The sequence below is a fragment of the Corvus hawaiiensis genome, chromosome 6 (genome assembly GCF_020740725.1).
Source record: "Corvus hawaiiensis isolate bCorHaw1 chromosome 6, bCorHaw1.pri.cur, whole genome shotgun sequence".
NCBI lineage: Eukaryota > Metazoa > Chordata > Aves > Passeriformes > Corvidae > Corvus > Corvus hawaiiensis.
The window spans coordinates 45,984,206-46,006,593 of record NC_063218.1 but is presented as its reverse complement, the minus strand read 5'-3'; the positions used below and the strand labels follow the sequence as shown (position 1 = coordinate 46,006,593).

The window sequence follows — 22,388 nt, the reverse complement described above, 5'->3', positions numbered from 1 at the left end:
GATGAGCTGAGTATCTGCATCCATCAAAGACAACTACTCAGTCAAAATCACAGAACCACAGAATCATAGGACAGTTTGGTTGAAAGGGACCTTACAGATTATCTAGTTTCAACACCCTTGCCATGGGCAGAGACACCTTTCACTATACCAGACTGTTCACAGTCCCATCCATTGTGTAAGCAAGCTGGCCTTGAACATTTCCAGGGATGGGGCATCCACAATTTCTCTGGGCAACCTGTGCTAGTGCCTCACCACCCTCACAGTAAAGAATTTCTTCCTTACATCTAATCTAAACCTGCCCTCTTCTAGTTTAAAACCATAGCCTCTTGTCCTATCACTATCTGCCTGTGTAAAAAGTCAGTCTCCCTCATTTTTATAAGCCCCCTTTAAGTACTGGAAGACCACATAGAGGTCTCCTCAGAGCTTTCTCTTCTTCAGGCTGAACAGCCCCAGCTTCATAGGAGAGAGGTCTTTGTTCACTTCATCTCACAGATGCTTCTTCCCTTTTTCTTGTCATAAAGCCCCCATTATATTTCAATGGAAAACAGAAAAAAAAAAAAAGAGCTTTTGTTCCATTGCTGACTTCTTCCATTAAAAGAAAAAGCTTCATAAAAAAAGAAAAATATCCGTTTCTGAGTGTTTTCCTTCCTTTCATTCATCCCATCTGTGAAATGCCTTGCAGCTGCACTACAAAACCCACTGTAGCACTCCTCTAGATTCCTGAGGACCCTTGGGTACATTGAAGGACCTGTGGCACATTCCCAAGCTCCAGTCATGGAGGGTATTTATGTTGCCTTATGGTGCTCCCTTAGAACCAGGCAATTCCTTGGGAGGGGACAGAGGTGCCAGATTTCCAGTCAGAGGAATGAGCCTGGAGCTGAGAACTACAGTGCCCGACCAGGCAATCAACTGGAGCTATTGTCACTGCCTGGTAAAAATGCATCCAACCACCTTCAAAATCCCTCTTCTTTTGGCATAGGGTGTTCTGCTTCATGCAATCCAGGCTGAGGTAAAAGAAGGAATGCAATCCACAAGGAAGCACAGGATCCTAGTAGAAGGTTTTCTGGATGTGGGTCTGCTGCACTGCCTTTGCCACAGCAAGCTGAACACCTGTTCCTCTTTCCTTTCAGACCCACCTCGCACCACCAGCTTTTTTATTTCCAACCTGACTTTTTAAGGTCAGCCTCTCACAAGGGCTATAAAGACCTTAACCATGGCACTGTGCTGGCTCATGGCTTCCATGAGCACAGACTGACACTCCTCGTTTCTTTACTGCCTTCATGGCAGCAGTATGCCTACAGAGGGCAAAACCCAGGAATGCTGGCCCTTGTCCCAAAGAGTTACAAGACCAGGAGGTAAGACAGGAGGTGGACAGGCTAGGGGACAGCAAAGAACTAACACCACTCTCCCAGTCAAGAGAAGTATATAAAATAACTGTAGTAAATGCCAAGATCACTATGTAGGACCAGGAGAACCAGATGTTTGTGAGAATGCTTTTCCACTCCATTACGATAAATATTTCAGTATTTCTGCTGACAGTCTGTAATGTATCCTGATCCTGAAAGTGTAATGGACATTCAACATTTAAAACCCCATCCTCAGAACTTCCCAAATGCTTGCTCTGTCCCAAGTGTTGCTTAGCACCAGCTGTGAAGGTCCAGTGCATAGCCAGGACCAAATCCTGCAAAAAATCCTTTACCAGATCCTGTCCTTCCCTCTGTATGCACCAAATAACAGCTGTCCCCTAAAAGCAACCTTACCAGCAAGACATGCCCATGGAAGGCCACCATCCTGTTCAACAGCATCCTGCATTTTAAGTGGGACATCACTAATTCACCATCTGCATACCCAAAGGCCCATGTAAGGAGGTGCTTCTAAGGACAGCAAACCTTCATGCCATGTGGGACAGATTCATACCCACAGCTGAAAGACCCATTTCCCAAGAGTCATTAAATCAGGATGAAAGAAGTGCAATGCATCAAGAGACACAAAGCAAAAGGATTAGATGAACCACATCCCCAAAGCAGCAGGTGCCCACAAAAGCTTGGCTCCTGCAAGCACTCATGCCTTTATGATTGAAAAGCTGAGGCGGGATCAAGAAACTGGAACATGTACCAATTCTGACAAAAACACTAATTCAGAAAAGATTACTTATTTCCAATGGATTAGCAGAGACTGACAGCTGCCAAGGCATATGATCATACTCAGGTCCGGGGAAGGAAATAATTTTGTTTGGAATTTCTAGAGCTGTTGTTGTTGTACATTAATGAATGCAACCCTCAGAGGCATATAGTAAACGTCTCTAATGATTTTCTTTGCACAAGTGCTAAAGAAACAGGGGAGGTACAAAACATGCTGAGATGGAACTGAACTGAAATGCCTTCCTGTTATTTATCCAAGGGCTTTCCTCCTCCCACCACCTCCAGACACGAAAGTGATAAAACCTCAGAGCTGTGAGTCACCCAGAAAAAAACGAGCATTTTCTTCATCGTGAAGCTTGAAGCAAAACAGAGAAGTTACCACTACAAGCAGTATTTACCGCTGGGATAAGTAACAGAGGTAAGGCAGCACGTGATAACTCCTGTTCCACATGACAGTCAAAAATGACCCTCAAGGTCACTCTCTTCTGTCTCTTATAAACCTCTCAGCCCCTACAGAGACCCTCCCTTACAGGGAAGAGAGCACCAAGATCATGGACCATGCAAGCTGACAGAACAATATGCATAGGCATGAAGAACAGCCACCATTCTGCTTCACAAAAGGAGATGCTGGTGGTCAAAGCAATGGTTCAAGACACTGTAGAAAGGCTGTGTCAGCCAAGGACTGAAACCACAGTGTCTAAAACTTACTCCAGGTTTTGCCATAGGATCATCTTCCCTCTCCAGGCTTTAACATACAGAGCTCATGGCACAGAGGCCAGCATCAGCCCATCCCTATCTCTCCCCTCCCCACGTATTTTCTTTCTGATGGGATGGGATGGGGAAGACTATGGAAGTACAGACTTGAGCTCCATCTTCCTGCACCAGCCATCTCCTCTGAGAAGTACCCAACCAGTTGCTCCAGATCTTGAATAAGATGGATGGAGTCACTGCCTTTAAAGACAGAACATCTTTTTACACTAGTTAAGACAGTGAAATTAAAAAGGATTTGGGAGAGGTGGGTTGGTTTTTGAAGCAGAATATACACATTGCAGTTCACCTTCACACTTTGGAGTCTGGCACTGTTAACTTTTCAGCCATGTGCACGAATCACCAGGAAGAGACTGAAGGAGCAATATGCAAATTTTGTGTATGCATGGCAGTATTCCCTTCAAGCCTTTCCATATATCCAGTGTATCTCTCCAATACCCTAAAGTGGGGGCAGCCCTTCTTCCTAAATTCCTTTAGGGCTCAAAGGGTGATCCTTCTGGAGAGATCGTTCTTCACAGCCTCTACCAGTGATGCACCAGGGGAACTGAGCTGTGCAAATCTTCACCTGGAGTGGTGGGTGAAGCCTCCACCACCACCCTGACCACTACCACCCTGGAGAAGAGGATTTCCTTTTAGTACCACGAAGCCTGCTGACTGATGATGTGGCCATGCAGGACACTTGGCAGACTGGACATCACCACACATGGCTTTCTTTCCACATGGTTAATGCTTGCTCCAAACTCGGCCGTTGTGCCTGCAGCTGGAGCCTATGCAACTGTTCCTGATGGGGTCCCAGCAAAGCAGGGGCAAATTTAAATCCTAAAGCTGGTGGACCATGGGCAGGCATTTACAGTTATTGCCCAGGCTACCTTTGGAGGAAAGGAAAATGCTACCTGCCTTTCCAAAATGGAAAAAAAAAAAGCAGGTGAAGCCACCCTGCAGCTCCTAGACACAACCCCCTTTCATTCCCATAGCATTTGCAGGCAGGAGATCTGACTTCAGCCAGCCCTGGCACAACAAATGTCTGCTGGCTCTCCCTGGCATTAGCAGACTGTTCACTCTTGGGGGTCTGTGCCAGTCCATACAGATCCCTGATTCATCCTAAACCGCTTTGCTGGCATGCACTGGATTAAGCGCCCTGCACTCCCATGACCTTAGCAGAGACAAGGCTTCCCCCCTGCACAAAGGCAGGCTTTGCCTAAAAACCAGACATCTATGACCAAAGACATCCCTCTCTAAAGGTCCCATCCCACATGGCCAGCAGCAAGATGCAGCTTGCAAATGATGCAGAGGTCATATCCTCCTCCTATGACTGGTGGTTCTGGCTGAAATCCATTTCAGAGCAATGAGGAATAAATTATCCCACTGTTGGAGTGCACACAGCACAGTCTTCTTTATCTGCAAAACTGTGCTGCCTGAACTGTGTAGATTCTTATATGGCACCAGCCATTTCCTAACCTTCCCAAGTAGAGTCAGGCTGGTGTTTTAACTTGGGTTCAAATCAGCAGTGAAGAGGACACAGACCACATGAGCCTCCCTGTGCTGAACCCCAGTAACACAGTTTAGCACTACTTTGCATGTTTGACATACCTTAACTCTGCAAAACAGTGTGGTCCTTTCATAGACTCCTTTATTTTTGTACCCTTTCCCTTGTGGAAGTTTAGACAGAAAAAGGCACCATTGCATCATTCTAACCCCACCCATATGAGGAATTGTGCTGGGTGTCACTTTTTGCTGATCTTGCTACTGAAATTAAATCAGCTACAGAACGTGTCTAGAACAGAGATGGAGACAGATCTGAGGCAATGATGAGCACAGGGAGCCCCAGTTCATTACTTTAATGAAGATAATCCTATTTGTTGCTCATCCTGAAACAGGTTATGCCAGAAATTATTTCAGTTCCTAGCCAGGCCATTCTAGGCAAGGAACTGTAAAAGGTCCCCCTCTTTTTTTTCAGCCTTATTTCCTATAATCTGTGACAGTCACAAGACCCAGACTGCAATCTGCAGCACGCAGGGATACACACAGGCTGCAGGTGGGGGAACAAAAAGCCAAACCTGCTGCTCTCTGGCGATGGCTCATGCCAGGGGTCTGAAAAAACTGCTTTCTTGCCCACTGACAGGTGGCTGCTTTGGGGTCAGTGCCCTGGATGGGTACACAGCCTCGCTCCTCCTGCTGACATTTCACAACACAGAAGATGAGACAACAACCTAAGCCTCAATCAGGTACTGAGATGCTGCAAAACACAAGGGGCCTGCTTGCTAAGTCCCTCTTCATCAAGCACTTGATATGATCAGATGTCTGCCAGCTCCAGCATATGAACTGGGACTGAAAAGGTTGGCCCTGAAGTCCAGGAAGTCCCAGTCTGGAAAATAAGATGGGTTTCTACCTCATTCCAGCAGAGTCAAAGTCAGGGCAACTTCCCTGTGAAACTGCCTGCAGTTCCTGCAACAAGATTTTTTTTCCCCTCTAATAAAGCACAGCATATCAAAATTAACATCAAAGGGAAGGGTCTTGTTTTCAATAAGAGGATTTTTTTCAAAGATGACATCTTAGTCATTGTTAAAATAACACAGAGCAGCTGTCTTGTGACACTTGAGTTTCTATCATGTCAGCCAAGTGGTGAAAACAAACCTGAAGGAAATATGCAATGCAGATGTGGCAGCCTGAGCGCTCAGAGAAGGAACAAAACCAACCCACTCTGCTTTAGAAAAATCAGATCAAGGGCTTGTCACATTTATTTTAGCTAGAAAAAAACCCGTAGCCATCTGACAGGACTGTGATCCCAGCATAAGGTCCTTGAAATGCCACAGTTGAACTGCATCCAGCTGTGGCAGAAGGAATATCTCAGCAGCTTCCATGCTCCTGACACAAGAGCGTGGTGTTGCACATCAAGGTAAAGGATACAACCTAATTTTACTTTTTTTTATTAAAAGAAGGCACATTTCTTTTGTGCTTCTCAGGGTCTTTGCATTTAATGACGTGTGGCTGCTACAGACCTTCCTGCCTGCACTTGCCTTGGTGCAAGGCAGCGGGTGTTAGGCTGGACAGGACTAAAACCACAGCTCCTTTCTACTCCCCAGGGTCACCAGACTGCTCCTTCCTTGCTTGGAGCCAAGCACTGCTTCTCTGTTTGCTGGGAGAGGGCATGGCCATTTCCAGTCTCCCAGCATGAGACAATGCCATCTCTGTGCCCAAGAGTCATCGACCATTTACAGGCTGTTATTTATAACATCTTTTATTCTACTACAAGAGCTTTCTGATTTTCTGACCCAAAGATCCTCAAAACCTACTTGCCGGTCTGACCCTTTGCCATCCAGCAGATCTGAGTGACATCAGCTACAGCATGCTTAACACACCCACTGATTATCAAGGGAAATCCAAAACAGACGGGGATCAGAGATCGCTACCACTCCACTGCACTCATGCTGGGTCCTGTCTGTCCCCACCGTCTCACCCAGGGAAGCCAAGGTGTGCTAAAACCACTCATCATTACTCACCCCAAACACCCTCCAGGACCTGAAGGAATTCCCTGTACCCTGCTGGAATTTGGTGGTTTACCCACAAGGTCACTAACCAATTAGTGCTAACTTCTAATTAGAAAGAAACAAGTCACAAGAGAGCCTCTGATTTTGCCTGTGGAGCCGCACTGATGAACAAAGTGATTAGAACCACCCTGAAGTGAACAGAAGAATTATAAAACCCCAAGCCCACCTCCACCACATCCCTGCTGTCATTAAGATGATTTTGTTTCTGTTGGTTTTTTTTTAAAGGGTGAGACTACAGCAGGTCATTGGCTGGGTGAACTGGACATGACTCCTGATAGCTAGGCAATGAGGATGCTCAGCTCCATGTTGTCCCAGCAGCTATGCAGATACTCTTCAGAGATATTTCTCTCTATATAACCCTTTTAACCAAGCTCAAATTTCTCCCAAGGACTCCCAGCAGGAGCTAGAAGCAATCCAAACAAACACCCCACTCCTCCTGCTAAACATGAAGGCTGCAGAGGCCATGGCAACAAGGTAATGCCAGGCTTCTGCCCTCTCCTGTGCAGAGTGCTGCAAGCAGAGCAGGTCACAGACAATGCTCCTCTCCCTACGCAGCAAGGATCCTGTCATTAGGTTCAAAGGGTTTTTTGTTTCAAGAGGTTTGTAAGAGGAACATATAACAGATACTATTTATGAAGAACAATTCAGTTTTGCAGTGGTGCTTGGTGCAGAGTTTAACACCAAAGCCAAGACATAATGTCAGCATCTCTATCCTTGATTTCCACAGACGGCTGTACACAATATGATACCTAAGTGACCTCTCACAGGCACAGCTAGGAGCAAAATATAAAATCTAGGTAATGTTCTAGACAAATAATTCTTCCCCCAGGGAGAATTACAAGGAACATCAACTGGGCTGTATCAGTCACATCTCCCACATCACTGCCAGGAGGTGGAGACACAGAAGCGACCTGTGGTGTGCACTGCCCTCTGCTCTCACAGGGCAGGGAGCCAGATGGGCACACGAACATCCCTGTTGTGCTCCTGCTTGCACAGGAAAGCAGAAGTGCAAACATGGCAGCAGCATTTAGGAAACCCTTTTTAAAGCTATGTAAGTCAGAACAGGACTTTACCTCGACTGGTAACCCAGAAATTTCTAGGAACGCTTTAAAATATTGAAGACTAACAAGTAGATTCAGGCAATGTTCCAGAGATCTCTGTTTTCTCTATTGACTTTTTGAAAACTGCCTCATCATAAGGATCCATCACACCTGCCCTTCCAGACATACACTCTTTCTTTTCCTCCTTACCTTGTCACTGTTTCTGTATTTGCCCCATTTCTTCAGCATCTTAAGCCACTTGTCCACACGTTCAATTTCCTGCTGTTTTTGCTGGTGCAAGGGAGAAGAAAAGACAAGACAAATTTAAGAAAAAAAAGCCCCAGGAGATGCCTCCTGAAAACACAAAACTTCATTCTCTTAGGTTTAAACTTGTATGCAAAGACCTCGCATCAAGGATGGGAATAATCCACAGGTGCGTGCAGAAACTGGTAATTTCAGCACTTGGTAATTAAAAGCAGCATTGGCAAAAATGACAAGACACACAGGCTTCACATAGAGAAAGCATTCCCAAGAGTATTCCCTGACAATAAAAATCTTTGCAGGTCCAGCTAGACTCAAATCTTATCGCTGTATCAGATCGGCAGAAACACGAATCAGTCCCAGTTAGCAGGGTCCTAACAGAGGACATTCTCTCATCTCAGGGGAGATGAGGATGGATATGATGGTTACCTAGAACTTCCACCATTTTCCCTTGCACATGCAGTCCCCTTTATGAGCCACAGCTGCTGAGCACTGTGCCAAAGCAGAGGGGAAAGCCCAATATTGCTTTAAAGAGGTGCTTTTCAGTGCAGTGTGGAGGAGGGAAGATATCTGACCCAGCAAAATAAAAGCTCCAACAGCTGGGCATCGTGCAGAGTTCCCACGTCTGGGCGAGCAGCAGTGACCAGTGGGTGCTGGCTGCCTGCTTTGCTCTTACTTGCTCACTTGTTTCCTCAAAAAACATTCCCTCCCCAGCCGGTGTGATAAGGATGCCACATCCATGATGATAGAGCTGGCAGCTCTCACCTTCTCCTCCAAGGCGGTGCGGGTTGGCAGCTCCTGCTCGCTGGAAAAGCAAGGGGTCACTGGTTACTCTATAGGTAAGAAAGGGTGTGGAGTAGCACGGGGTGCTGCAGCTCAGGGACCACCTCAGACACCTGAGCCCTGGGGACTTTGTGCCTTTCCTATAGCTGCCCCCAGTATGAAAGAGGCAGGGGAAGCACCATCCAAAATCCCACCACCCAACAAGAGCTCCTGGGGGGTGATCAAGCACTGGATATAACTGGAAATCCTGGGCATATATCTCCTCTTCAATACACATATGATCAGCAATTTAAATGGTGGGGAAGCAGAATGTCTGGACAGCAACTGCTTAAAACCTCCTGCACACAGAACACCTACTATTGTAACTTTTGTTCAGAATCAGAATAAAACCAGTTATTTTAAGCACTCTTTCCAGGCAGAGGGTGTGCATTTAATTCATGTGCACCTTAGTTAGGATGGGGACTTCCTCAGGCAGCCAAAGACAATCAGATATCTTGTCTCGTCTCTCCCTACAGTTCCCTGAATCAACAGGTGCAAACACAAGGGCCTCTCCCTCTGTGACACATCATGGTGGCACAGGAGCACCAGCCTGCACCTTCTAACACCAGGCTTATTATAGGAAACCACATCTAAGCCCTATCTTGTAGGAGATTCAAAGCATCAGAGTGTTTGGACATGCACAGTTAAGGAAGGAGGCCCATTTAGTCTTTCCTCCTGCATTTGGGATTGATCAAGCCAAGCCACAGAGCAGCTTATGGGAGAGATGCTGGGCCTGTCATGCTCAGTGCAGAAGGATGGTGCACACACACACAGGTCAGAGAGGAAAGGAGACAGCACAAGGACTTACTGCAGGAATCCAAACCGGTCTGTAACTTTGTACAGCGTGAAATCAGCATCTTCCCACTGGTCAATCTGAGCTCCTTCCTGCCTGCCCTGAAAGCAGAAAGGACACCTGTGAGCTGGTCCCAGCATCGGGAATGCCCCAGTGCCTGCATCCTGCCCCCAAAGCCCACATCCCTCTTTCCTGAATAAAAGGCACAGAGCCAGGAGAGCAAAACCTGAACTAAAGAGCCAAATACAAGACAGGCAAGGGAAAAATGCCAAGTTCAGCCTATCCAGCATTGCATGTGTGCCTCTGCTAGAGGCTGGGAAGGGCTGTACATCAGAAGAAACAGTGCTGTTGGGCATAAGCCATCCTGGTATTAAGGGAGCACTGAAGCACCAGAAGCTCAGGACCTTTCAGTATCTATACTGAGCACACATGGGACCCTCAAGAAACTCCGGGGATGTAGTGAGAGGGGATGTACAGGCAGGGAGAGCTGGCATGAAGCCTGATGGCATGAGGGTTACTGGGGCGATGCCTGCAGGGAGGCAAAAGTTCTTATTTGACGCATTCCTAATTGATTAAACAGCTTCAGTGCCAGCCAGCATGTTGGGGAGATGCACAAGGCTGATACCTTCTCATACTTGGCGACGATCTCTGCTTTTTCCTGGGCTATTAAAGACTCTATATCCTTCTTCATATCAGAAGCTGTAAGGGAAAAAAAGTGTGAGGGAGGGGAAAGGAGATAAGTAAATGTGTACACAGCATGTGAAATATTTTAGGAAAGTGCTAATACAAGAAATGTTTGCTGAAGATTTTAGCTTCCAGCCATATCCCACAGCTAGAATTAGGCCGAGGTTGCACAGCTGCTGTACAGAGCGTTTGTGGAGCTTGCCTGCACGCAGCAGGACTGCCAGCTCCCTGCTCCCTGCACTGGGACACAGCCCAGCCTGAGCAAGGGGAGTCTTGTCTTTGTTCTCAGGCATATACATGACAGTATGAAAGACATGGCTTTTAAATCAAGATGCACAAACCAGCCACAGAGCCCCGGCCCAGCACAGGACAGGCACCAGCCAGGCGCTGCTTGGCACAGTGTCCACGTGGATGACAGCAAACCACCACGCTCCTGCCCCACCTCAGGATGGGAAGCCAGGAGATGCTCTGTAGGGGCACCCGGAGGCAGATTTAACATCAAAGAAGAAATTAAAAGGAGAAGTTTTTGCCTACTGAAGTGTGCATGAGACAAGTGAATTGGCCTCTAGGTGATTACCTTCTATATACAACTCCAAAAGAAAAACAACACAGTGGCAAGATGTTGAGACGGACCAGTCTTGGTCTAAGCAAGACCCAGTCTAGGTCCCTGAGATCTGTGCCCACTGCTCTGCTTCATCCCATACACATATGTATGAGCAAGGTAACTTCCCACGTCAAACAACTTGAGCGTTGTCCTGTACAAGCCCAAAGGAGCATCCTATCCTCCCTGTAAAGCCACAACCAGTTCCTCATCCACCAAAGGTGCATCTAACACACCAAGGAGAAAACATGGGCAGACAAAACCTCCGGAGGTGGCTGCAAGGAAGAGGGCTGAGGGAAAGTCCATCAAGTCCTCGTCCTCTGAAACTGTGTGGAGCCACAACCAGCCCAGCTCAGCTATGGCACCACTTAAAAGCCAGGCCACCACAGGCCACATTACCTAAACCTTTGGGCCATTGTAGCTCTCTAATGGATAGCTTAAACCACAACAAGGAGCCATACTGACCTCCCTTCAGGAGAAACCTGAAGGGTTCTTCCCATAGGACATGTTACCCCAGCTTCCAGATGAAGATGCATCTCAGCAGTGGTGCTTGCCACTGAACGAGCCAGAGCAGCCAAAGGCATCGCTTAGGATCATCTGAAGAGTGGGATTATAAATTAAGGAGAAAAAAACCTCGGGGAGATATGATGAGCAAAAGCATCAGCACTCTCCAAGGCTCACCCCATTTGTCTGCACCTTCAGACACCTGCAAGAGACTATTTATTTGTCTCATCTTAACAGCTCCTTAATGCAACCTGCTTGCTGCCACTGTGTCTTTCAGGCATGGATGAAGATGGCCAAGAGATCCAACTTTCCCTAACTCTTCATTTTGAAAGCAGCTATCTCTCCTAGTTGTCAGCAGTGTGATAGAAATACTATATCACATGCAATATAATCAGGGCTCTTCCATGACCTGTTATGAGGCAACAGCACAGTCAGGGCACCACTTTACACTCATCCATTCAGACACTGGAAAAATGCAAATTCTTCAAATTCATGGCAGGAATGGGTGTATCTTCCCCTGTTATTGGCTCCACAATCAAAATAGAGCAATGATAGAAATATTAAAGTGTATTTTGTTCCTTTATTTTTCCAAGCTGCAGCTCCTACTTCAGATGGGAACTTTGTTAAATACTTTTTGATCACAGCTTAATTTTACAAAGTAGCAAGGTCTGAGTAACTGTCTCACTGTGTCACCTAATACTTCTGCATCTCCTCCTTCTCACATCTCCTGTGAAATTTAACTCCCCCAATTACGACTTTTTTGTTGTTGTTGTTATGGGGCCAAAAAATTCAAATGATGTCTTTTACATGCTGCTAAAAATACAAATATTCTACAGGCTACAGGGAAAAAATAAACTGTACATCAGATTAAATGGGCAATTTTTCAAGACACTTACAAAGTGAAAGCTATTCTGAACATCTCTGACCACACTCTGTAATAGAATAACAAAGGAAGAGCAACTTGGCACCATGGGAGGATTTACACAACAAGAACACATATATTTTGGCATTCACCTCTGCAAAAGCCTCTCTGCAGCCAGAAACACCAGACTCGTGCAAAGGAGCCAGTTTTGCATCTCATGCCTGGACTATGCACATTTGTCTTCTCTTTCTAGAACAGTGCAAAAGTCCAAATTTAGGAAAAAACTTGAAAGCAGAGAAAATGGTTGATGGCAGTGAGAAGGACAGAGATGACAAGTGGCTGCACCAGCCTTGGGGTGTAACCACAATGCTGCTGCTTGAGAGAGCACAGAAAGGTGCTGCGCTCAACGAGGTGATTGTCAAAGTACTCTGGAGAGAGAACAGAACATAACTGAGCTCTGTAATGGCATTCATTGAATAGGGGTATTTTTATTATTTAATTCTGCACATGCTCAAACTCCAGAGTAGTTTTGACACCATGGTGTTAAATAGCATTTGCTTGAGGGAAAAGAAAAGTTTCTGTGTACACCTTGTGTACACAGAAACTACTGAGATTTATTTTCTGAAGGATTTGACGAAACACACCATTTTTTTACTTGATGTAAACACAGGCTTCCTATAAATAGGAACAGGCTGTACCTGCCACGCTTCTCCATATACCTGTGTACGACTCCATACTTTCTTTTTTTTAATGTACCACTCAAATTAGTTTCTCAAGCCCGCCACCCAATTTTCTCCTGTGCGTACGGTATTTTCCTAGCAAAGAGATATTTTTTCCACACAAGATGAAGCTGCTATGAACAGGAATAGTAAGAAAATGTGAACAATGTAACAATGATATTAGATAATTTACTGGGATATAAGCAACAGAAAGCCCTGAACCATGCACATGTAAATTCAACCCCAAAACAAAGTTATGAACTAGTTCCTTTTAGAAAGAATGAGTTGAAAACACCCACAATCTGTCATCTCACACTAAAACTTGCAGCTTCCAGTTTACAATTTAAGGAGGTAAAAATTAATACCAGCAACACTAAGCCTGAAGATGCTAATGAAAATGCATGTTACTGCCTACCCACATTGAACATTATCTAGCCATCAGCAAACCTGAAATAAAATACCCAATTTTTGAATGAAAGCAACTTTCCTTAAATTAACTCACCAGCTGGGATCTCAAGTATTGGCAGCAAGAAGAAAGTATATGCATCAAAAATCCAAGACTTCATGTCAAAATTGTTCTCCATAAATCAGATTTACTGTTATAACCTTCCCCACAAGCCCCGTATTTTTCCAGTCAGATCTGCCAAGCTCCCACTGTCCCACATGGGATAGCACCTGCCGGGACCAGCCTGGCTGGGAGAGGGGAACCTCTGCCCACCAGCCCAGTGCTGCAGCCCTGCTCGCTGCCCAGAAGAATTGAGCATTTCCCACTCCTAGCAGCAGTGCTCCTTGTGGCACAGCCTGGGACACACAGACGTTCCCTGTCACCCCCCCAGCCACGACACGACGTGTCACGCTTACAAACCCATCAGCAAATCACCCTGCCAGCACTTGGCAGATGGGCTTTTGAAAATGAAAATATCAGTAAAATCTCTTCAGCATAGTAACGCGTTCTCAGTCTCGGGCTGGATTTGAGGATATTCTGGAACTCAATTTTTAAATCTTTTGTAGTGTAGAACAGTATCTACTCAAGCCATTTGAGATTAAGACTACATGTTTGTAGTTGGTTTTTATTTGGCAGAAGGTCATTGAAAAAGCAGAAATGGGTTTAGGTGAATGTGTGTTCTCATTCTGAATGGGTCCTCTTAACTTTAAATAGAGACTGCTGCTAGGAGAAGAAAAAAAATCAAGTTTTGACACACCACTCTGGCTCCTATCAGAGTGAAACTACTACTGTGGAATAAAGTAAAAAAGGTACGTACTTACTACAGTCACACCCACCACTGCTGAAACCCAACAAGTCACTGTTCCTGTTTCATGTTCCATTTTAAAAGCACATTTTAACACACATTTTATGTCTTTAGCCATCTATGGTATCAGCCTGCAATTTTTCCTTTAGGGGAACAGTTTTAAGGGAAAAGCGTATACATCTATGCAAGTGCAAATGCTTATACATCTGCTAAGAGGCAAGACCCTCTCACAAGGTACACCTGCAGTCTGCACCACTTCCCAGCAAAGCAATTCTAAAGCTACTACTCACTTGTAAAGCTACTACTAGTTTTAACAGTGACTGATGCACTTGCACACCCTGGAATAAACCTGGCCATGTGGAGCAGTGAAAGCAACTAAAACAAGCTGTGAAAAGTTGAGTAAGCCCCATCAGGGCTTTTTAAGTGCATGAAACAGGCACCTTGACATGCTTCAAACCGCACAGGCTAAGGGCTTGGAGCAATCTGCCCATCCTGGCTGCCTGGTAGAAGCTGGGGAGATAGTCAGCAGCTGCAACCATAGAGGAGCCGTCATCAGAGGCTCTTCTCCCACAAGCTCAAAGCCTTTGAGGCATCTACCCAGCAGTAGCCAGTTGTCTCTGCTGCAGGGTGCTGAGGACACCCAGCTGCCACAGCACACTGGTCAAATGCTCTTTGGCTCAAAGCCTTTGGAAGCAAAGCTACAGCATTACACTACTGCACATACCTACCAAGCACAGCTGAAGCGAGTATGGCTTTGGGACTGCTCTGACTGCATCACCACAGCCTGAGGAAACCTCAAAGCCCCTCAAGGCACCCAGGAGGGGCTGCAGGCAGTTACAGGCAGGCACCAGCACGCCTGGCTGTGTGCCCACAAGGTGACAAGCCAAGGAGGAAGTGATGGCCACACACCGCTGACTGCAGGCAGAGCTTCTGCTTTGTGAGAACCAGCCCCCACGTGGAAGCCAACCTGCTCTCGAGGTCATGGTACAAGACTGGCCAGCATCCCCATTTCTAGTGTTGCAGCTGCTGCAGCATTTTTTTACTATACCCCCAAATTTCTCTTCCAAAATGAACAACACACTCAATGCACTTGCATCAAGGACTTCTGCTCGCTCCCATGTGCAGATTCTCTCTCATTAACAAACCCAGACTGCAAACATCCTGGCCAGGCACCAGCTTCAAAACACATCACTGGACTGTGCATCCCCAGCCTTAGCTCAAATCCGGGACACGATTATATCCCTGCTACCAGAAAGGGAACCAAGACCTGCACTTGCAAAGTGAATTACGGCTTCGGGAATGAAATTAACTATCAAGCAGGATGAACCAAGATACAGGAGACCCTGTTTGCATGTTTATTTCCTTGACTACAACCCAAGAGCACACAAGCAAGCAAGCAAGCTTTTTTGTTTGTTTGTTTGAAGAGTATAAGGAGCACTAAGCCAGCTGAACTGCAGGAAGGTTTGTTTCAACTGTCTTGGGGTCTTTGAAAATGACTGCCCATAGATCACTTTAGATGAATCACAGATGTGCTACAGAAAATTCAGATGATCTCTTGTCCTAGTAAACTTGCATTGTATCTGAAACCGCACTGGATGCTGCACTGGAGAAAACACAGTCATCTACCTCAGCAGAGGTACTGGGAACACCAAGGGAGAACCTCTACTGCAACTCACATTGACACCACCAGCAATATCCCAACAAGCCAGAGCATCCAGCATCATCATAGATGAGATCCTGATGATTTATTAGCATGTGTAACCACAGTATATGGCAGCTCTCAGGGTGATTCTCATTTGTTCCAGAGCCTGCCTGTGAGTCTGGAGAAGAAAGGATGAAAATACAACCCAGCTTCAAGCAACATGCCCTTACCTGAGCCTTGTATCAGGTGCCAAGATTCATCAGTTCAGCTGGAGTTGTCCACTCCCCTGAAGGCATCTACCCAGCATGAGCCAGTTGTCTCTGCTGCAGGGTGCTGAGGACACCCAGTTGCCACAGCACACTGGTCAAATGCTCTTTGGCTCACCCACACTGCCCCAGCTTTGCGTGGCTGCTCTCCTCCACCCTCGTCCTCTGGCACGTGAGAGCTCACTGCAGGTGCCTGGGAGAAGAGACAATGCAGGAGGCAATCCACACTCTCTCGTCCCTTGGGCTCACTGCAAAGGAAATAACAAGTTGGTCAGTTTTTCAGTTCTGGCACAGGCACCATCTTTACCAAGGGTCTTTGAACACAGAGGAAAGGCAGGTCCCTTCAGAGCTGGTGGGGAAGGAGCAGGCTGTAACTGCAGGGCACACAATGGCAGAAAATAAACTATGCTCGTTTGTGTTGCAAAAAAAACCCCTGGTGTGGTTTTTCTGGCCATTTTCCAGCCTGGTTGAGTGCCAGGGCTTCCCATGCAGGCCTGAGAGACCAACACACCTTTGTACCAGCCTGCACTTTACTGCACAGGTAACTCAGCAGGCAGAAAATGCCCCCTACCCAAGCCAAAGGCACAGTATTACACCCAACTCCAGCTGATCTAAGAATATGTTGCCCCCAAGAAGGGCTGCAATGGAGGGTTCAGGCCATTCCTTCAGGACCTGGGACAGGTTAAAACCAGTACATGACATCATGGACTTGCACAGCAGAAGAGCCAGCACTGGCTGTGTCACCTGAGCCACCTTCCAGCACTTGCAGTTCTCCCTGATACATCCAAACAGCTACACAGTCCAAAGGAAAGCAGAGCCCAACACAGAGCTATCACTTATAAAAAACAACTTTTTAATTCTCACCTTCAGCAACTCAGAGAAGCAACACATTAGTTCCACAAGTGTGAAATCAAGACAGAATCTCAAAGCATGATGCTCTGCTTGAAGTCAGCAAGCACTGGGGAGAGGGAGCACAGCTCACTTCCATCATGAGCCACCACTTTAATAACACCACCTCTCCTCCAATCCCCCTCATAAACACCAGCAAATGGACTTTTACCAATGTTTCTGAGCTGTCCTGTGCTGAATTTCCCTGCTGTCACCTCTCCAGCACACAGGCACAACGACTTGGAGGCCCTAAGGTGCAGAAGGCCTCACACCCTTTCAGAGGTGGCCACCATTATAAACAAGCAATCCATTACACAGATTATAATTTATGTATGTTATAACCTAGTAGGTTGTAGTGTGTCTTACACACATTAAATGCAGATTACACACATTTCCCTCTATTCTCCCAATTTGCACTAAGCTTTTACAGTACAATGGCAAGCTGTGGTGACAACGATGACAACCCTTTGCCACTAGACCACGGCAATATCAAGAAACCCAAATGCATTGTCCAAGTCTTCTAGCTATAGAAATAACTAAAAAGCCATGTAACACTGTGACTATATGCTATCCACCTCCTCAACACGAGCAGCACTTCCAATAAATAAAGCCTCTCTCAAGCCTCTCCCCATCATCCCTCTTCCTTTGCTCCCAGTACTTACATCTCACTCTCCTTCTCACACACGTTTCTGGTGGTGTGCCTTGGTGCTCTTCTCCCCAAGGATGGAGATGGGAGGAGATAAACAGGAGGGCTGATAAAGAGATTTGGTCTCCTCCCTGCTTATGCTCAGTAAGCCCAGCCTTGGTGCTTCTGCACAGCTCAGCTGGTGCAAAGTCAGAAGACGCAGCTTTAGTTGTAAGCTAAACCCTCTGAGGAGAGCAGCGAGTCTATAAGCAATTCTTTGTCAGCTTCTACTTTTAGACCTCACAGGGAATAAAAGAGCATCCAAACATTCTTTAAGCTCTTTTTAACGTGAATCCATCTTCTAGAGACAACAATAGCCAAAAAAAACCAAACAAAGGACTGCACAAAAAATTAAAGATGCATGAGTTATTTTTTCAAAGCATCATTATTTAAATGATTTTTTATTTCAAAAAAAAGAAGTAAACTGAAGAATGCAAAAGTCCACATGCTGCTTTTGGGAATTGAAGATTAATTTTCTTTCTGCATTCCCTCCTTTTTCCATTCCAGTGTCTATAAAAAGGGCAAAAAAAAAAAAAAAAAGCCAGAGGGAAAACAAAAAAACCCCTCTTTTTTTCGGGTGATGCACTGACCTGGAAGGGAACTATATCAACACAGAGCTTGGGAACTGGCTTCTTCTGTTTCCTTAAGACTCGAAGGGCAGTTTGCATTTCTTTAACCATGAACTAATGGAAGCTACAACAATAGTCATTCTCTCTTGGACATGCATTCCTCCTAAAACACTGTATTTTATTCTTTTTGGTACATGTAGCAACACTACAGGACACACTACTCTTCCCTTGTCATTCTTGCCACCAGCAACACTTGGCAATTTTGGGTAAGCTAAAGGCTCCTTTTGCTATTTAAAACTTTCCCTGGGTTTGGCTGGGCAAGCACCGTCAGCTAGGGGCCACCCACACCCAACACGTGCCTGAAGCAGAAGGGTGAGGACACGTGTCCTGGCTGTTATCCAAGGTGTCACCCTGGGCACTGTGGAGCTAGTGATGCTCCCTAGCCAAAACCAAAGGAACAAAGATGCAAACATAAGCTATCATGCTGCCAGCAGCCTGCACTCTCTTTGGCACAGACAGGCAGCATCTTTTTTAAAACACATACAAGGAAATAACAAACGAACCGTTATATAAAGTTGCTGGTACAGCCAATGAAATAAAGGAGTATGAAGTTAAAAATCCACTAACAAGATGCAGCTTGGCTGTGAAAAACCTGTCCAAAATAATTATTGAGGGGAATGACTTGTACGCTACAGATATCTAAGTTGAGTCACAGTGAGACCTTTGCTGACTCTGTGTGTCTTACACTGCTTCCAAGAACCTCTAGCTTCACCTTATTTTTAGGAGGGAGGCAGCTTCAGCCATTAGCCTGACCCCAACTAATGCCCAGCCCCTAGAAACCACCCTCATTCCTTCAATCACTTTAATGACTTTAATCAGCTCACACTGCCTCCAAATACAGAACCCTCGTAGGAAATTATTTGTCTTTGGCAGCCTCTGCAGAGGACACTCCCTGACCATTTTACTGGCAGTATCCTGGACTTGCATTACCTTCAAACAGCATCTCCAGATGCTAATGCATGAGCTTTTGTTAACTTGTTTTTTTCTATCAAAGCCCCATGCGAGCATATCCAGTAATAGAAAACTTGAGGGAAACAAGAAGTATTTCATCCAAGACCGGAAAGTACTGAGAAAACGTCTCCCAAAGCTTTTTTAACAGCCTTGGAACTATATGCAGGACAGCATTAGGAGACGTAGTTTTTTCAAGTCATATGAAAGCAATCTTTTTAATTACAACATAACTTTTTGCTTGTTGTTAACTTCTAAAATCATCCCAACTTAAGAAACGCAGGATTTGTGTGTGCGTGCGCAAATCCAACCTTTTATTAAAGTCATAGAATCATAAAATGGTCTGGGTTGGAAGGGACCTTGGAGATCATCTAATTCCAACCCCCATGCTAAGGACAGGGATACCATTCACTAGACCAGGTTGCTCAGGGCCCAACTGGTCTGGCTTTGAACACTTCCAGGGATCCACAACATTTCTGGGCAACCTGATCCAGTGCCGAGTAAAGAATTTCTTTCTAATATTTAATCTCTCTTCTTTTAGCTTGAAATCATTCACCCTTGTCCTATCCACAGGTGCCTGTGTAAAAAGTCACTCTCCCTCTTATTTTCTAAGCCCTGTTTGAGTATTGGAAGGTCCTTTAAGGTCTCCCTGGAGCCTTCTCTTTTCTGGGCTGAACAACCCCAGTTGTCTCCTCCTGTTCCCACAGGAGAGGTGCTCCAGCCCCCTGATCATCTTTGTGGCCCTTCTCTGGACCTACTCTAACAGGTCCATGTCTTTTTTATGCTGACGACTCCAGAGCTGGACACAGCACTCATGGTGGGGTCTCACGAGGGCAGAGTAGAGGAGGAGAATCCCCTGCCTCGCCCTACATTTACTGTTTTCAATGTCCTCAGCATTTCTGATGTGAATAATAGACAGCAATGGAAGTGGGATAAAAACAAGTCAAAGGGGACTCAAGTCTATCAATAGAGATACTTGATACAGGTTTTTCCAGTGAAAGCTGGAGCTTGCATAAAGGAAGTGACAATGTGCATGGAAGAACTAAAGAACTCACAAAACCTCTTCTTGGATGAGATAAAACGCAGAGGCGGAAGTTTAAAAAAGCAGAGGGAAAAGTTTAAATAAATGAGAGCTTGTGGCAGTGATATAAAGAAAAGCATTTGGTATGACGGAGACCCATGCAAGGCTGTCCAGAAAAGCAGCAGCAGATGCTGTTCTCTCCAGGAAGCAAACAAACACAACTCAAGTATCACCTGCATTTCAAGATGCAGTCTGACTTAGCTGAAAACATATTCAGCTGAAGAAAAGAAAAAAAAGGTACTTTGAACTTGAAAGGTGCATTTACCTTAAAAATGCTTTAACATTCACCCAACAAAGCAACAACCAGACAGTTCACTTAAAACAGTTCACTTATAAACACAAAATTTCAGTTAACTGCTACAAAAGGCATTTGCAAGCACGATGATGATTTCCTCAGCAGCTTGGGAAATTCATCTTCCTGTTCCAAGATCAAAACCTGGGAGACCACAATGCATCCTACTGAAGGGCAGCTGAACTGTGCACTGTGCAAGAAAGCTTGGAAAACGGAAGTTGCAAATAAATAAGCATCTAAGCGCAGTGGAGTGCCTTTTGATAGGAAAGGAACTTTTTTCCTTAATGTAAAGAATGGGTCCAACACAAAGAATAAGATCCCTGCTTGAGTTAGAACATGCCTGCAGGCCTTCAGATAAGACTTCAAATCTAATATTGCATGAGAGCTTTTTGCCTTTTTTTTTTTTTTCCAAAATATCAAGTCCTTCAGCAGGAAGGATCTTTCCAGAGAACAGAGATCAGAGCTGGTTCACACTTTATCATCACTGTTAGCTGAGTAGAGAGGGGCCTCCCTTTAATTCGAAGCACAGTTGCTTCAGTCTTGTCCTGGCTGAATACAAACCAAGGACTTCATCTCCCTGGTTCCCATTTCCCATGTAAGCCTGGACCTGGATTTCCATCTTGGCCACAGACCTTCCTTTAGCATCTGCTTCACACAGATGCACTACAGCAGCAAAACAAAAGCCATGCCTTTCCCACCCACTTCAAGCAGCCCTTCCTCATGGATATCTCCCCTCCTAGGACCTAGTAGAGGAATGTGTGCACTAAATCTCTTTTCCAGCAGTAAAGCCTGTGCTGCATTAGAGTTACTACATGTTTCTCCCACTTCCTTCCATTGACAGCAAACAAAAGCTTGTTACTCACTGTTATCAGAAAATATTTGCTTTCCCAGATTGTTTCTGCCCCCCTTGTTTTGGAACAGTTTTCAGTAGAGCAACAGCTCACTCCCAACGATAAGCAGCAGGGGGTGATTTGAGACAGAGGCCTGTCAGAGCCCACCCAGTAAATCCAGCCCAGACTGGACACAGCCCGCTCCTGCCCTTCCCAGCTGCACAGTCTCCAGCACCTCCTCCATCACCTTACAGGTCCTGTGGAGAAGACGATGTTCCAGCAGTGTGGCTTGAAGAGACGGGGCCACTTCTGCACCACTGACCTGCCTTCAAGCGGCTGCCCCTGTTTTCCAGCTGCAAACCATCCCCAGAAGATACTGTGCCCACCCTGAGTATCTGCTGTATTGTACTCCAAATATGCTACTTTGAGAACATGCTCTTGTCACCACACACTGCACTTCCTTCCTGTCAGATCTCTTATCACCATGTTTCATCCCCAAATGACACAGATGAAGCTTCCACTCTTGCTGGGGCTGCTCCTTTATTCAGTGACCAAAGGAAACATTCTCACACGAGGCACTTAGCCTGCGTGAGCTGGCTCATTCTGCTAATGAGTTATGATAAAGAATTAAACACAGGTGTCACATGAAAACAGGGCACCAAGGTTACAGTTCCCAAAAAAGCCCTACTCAGTCACTCTTTATTTTTAATTTAATCTTTTTTTAAGCAACCAGAGTATCAAGTGTCAGATCCTAAACCTAAGAAGAGCACCAAAAGTCCAAGTATTATTCAGGATACAAAATACTCGCTCTGGCCACATAAGCTGACACCTTACAGACTCATGACTGAAACCTGCCCACGACTGCCAGTGCCAAGCCCAAACAGCTTTCATTCACAGGTGGGGGTTCCCTGCAATGAAAACATCACCCAGATAACCACTTTGTGTCCCAAATTCAATGTAAGGGAAAATGCACAACAGGCACCTGCAGGAGCTCAGCACCAGCCCTGCACCATCTCCTGATGAAAGCTCCCTTAAGGGAGCCTAAGGAGGCCTTAACTCTGGCCATCACTTTGGGCTCTGCCCAAGACACATTTCAAAAATATGAGCTTCAAAATAAATAAATAATTTCTTGGT

The 22,388-nt window shown here is 45.7% G+C and overlaps 1 protein-coding gene across 8 annotated transcripts in view; it reads right to left on the bottom strand.

Moving 5' to 3' along the window:
* LOC125327829 (USP6 N-terminal-like protein) overlaps positions 1-22,388 on the bottom strand; it is an 80,895-nt gene that overhangs the window by 19,857 nt on the left and 38,650 nt on the right. For 6 of the 8 annotated variants that reach the window (XM_048307771.1, XM_048307775.1, XM_048307772.1 and 3 more), the window contains 5 exons: positions 15,866-16,149; positions 9,999-10,072; positions 9,389-9,474; positions 8,524-8,563; positions 7,708-7,788 (listed from right to left, as the gene is read on the bottom strand). In XM_048307771.1, the coding sequence (XP_048163728.1) occupies positions 7,708-7,788; positions 8,524-8,563; positions 9,389-9,474; positions 9,999-10,064 (273 nt within the window). In that variant the 5' untranslated portion in view covers positions 10,065-10,072; positions 15,866-16,149. The other 2 variants (XM_048307776.1, XM_048307777.1) reach the window with 2 other exon arrangements.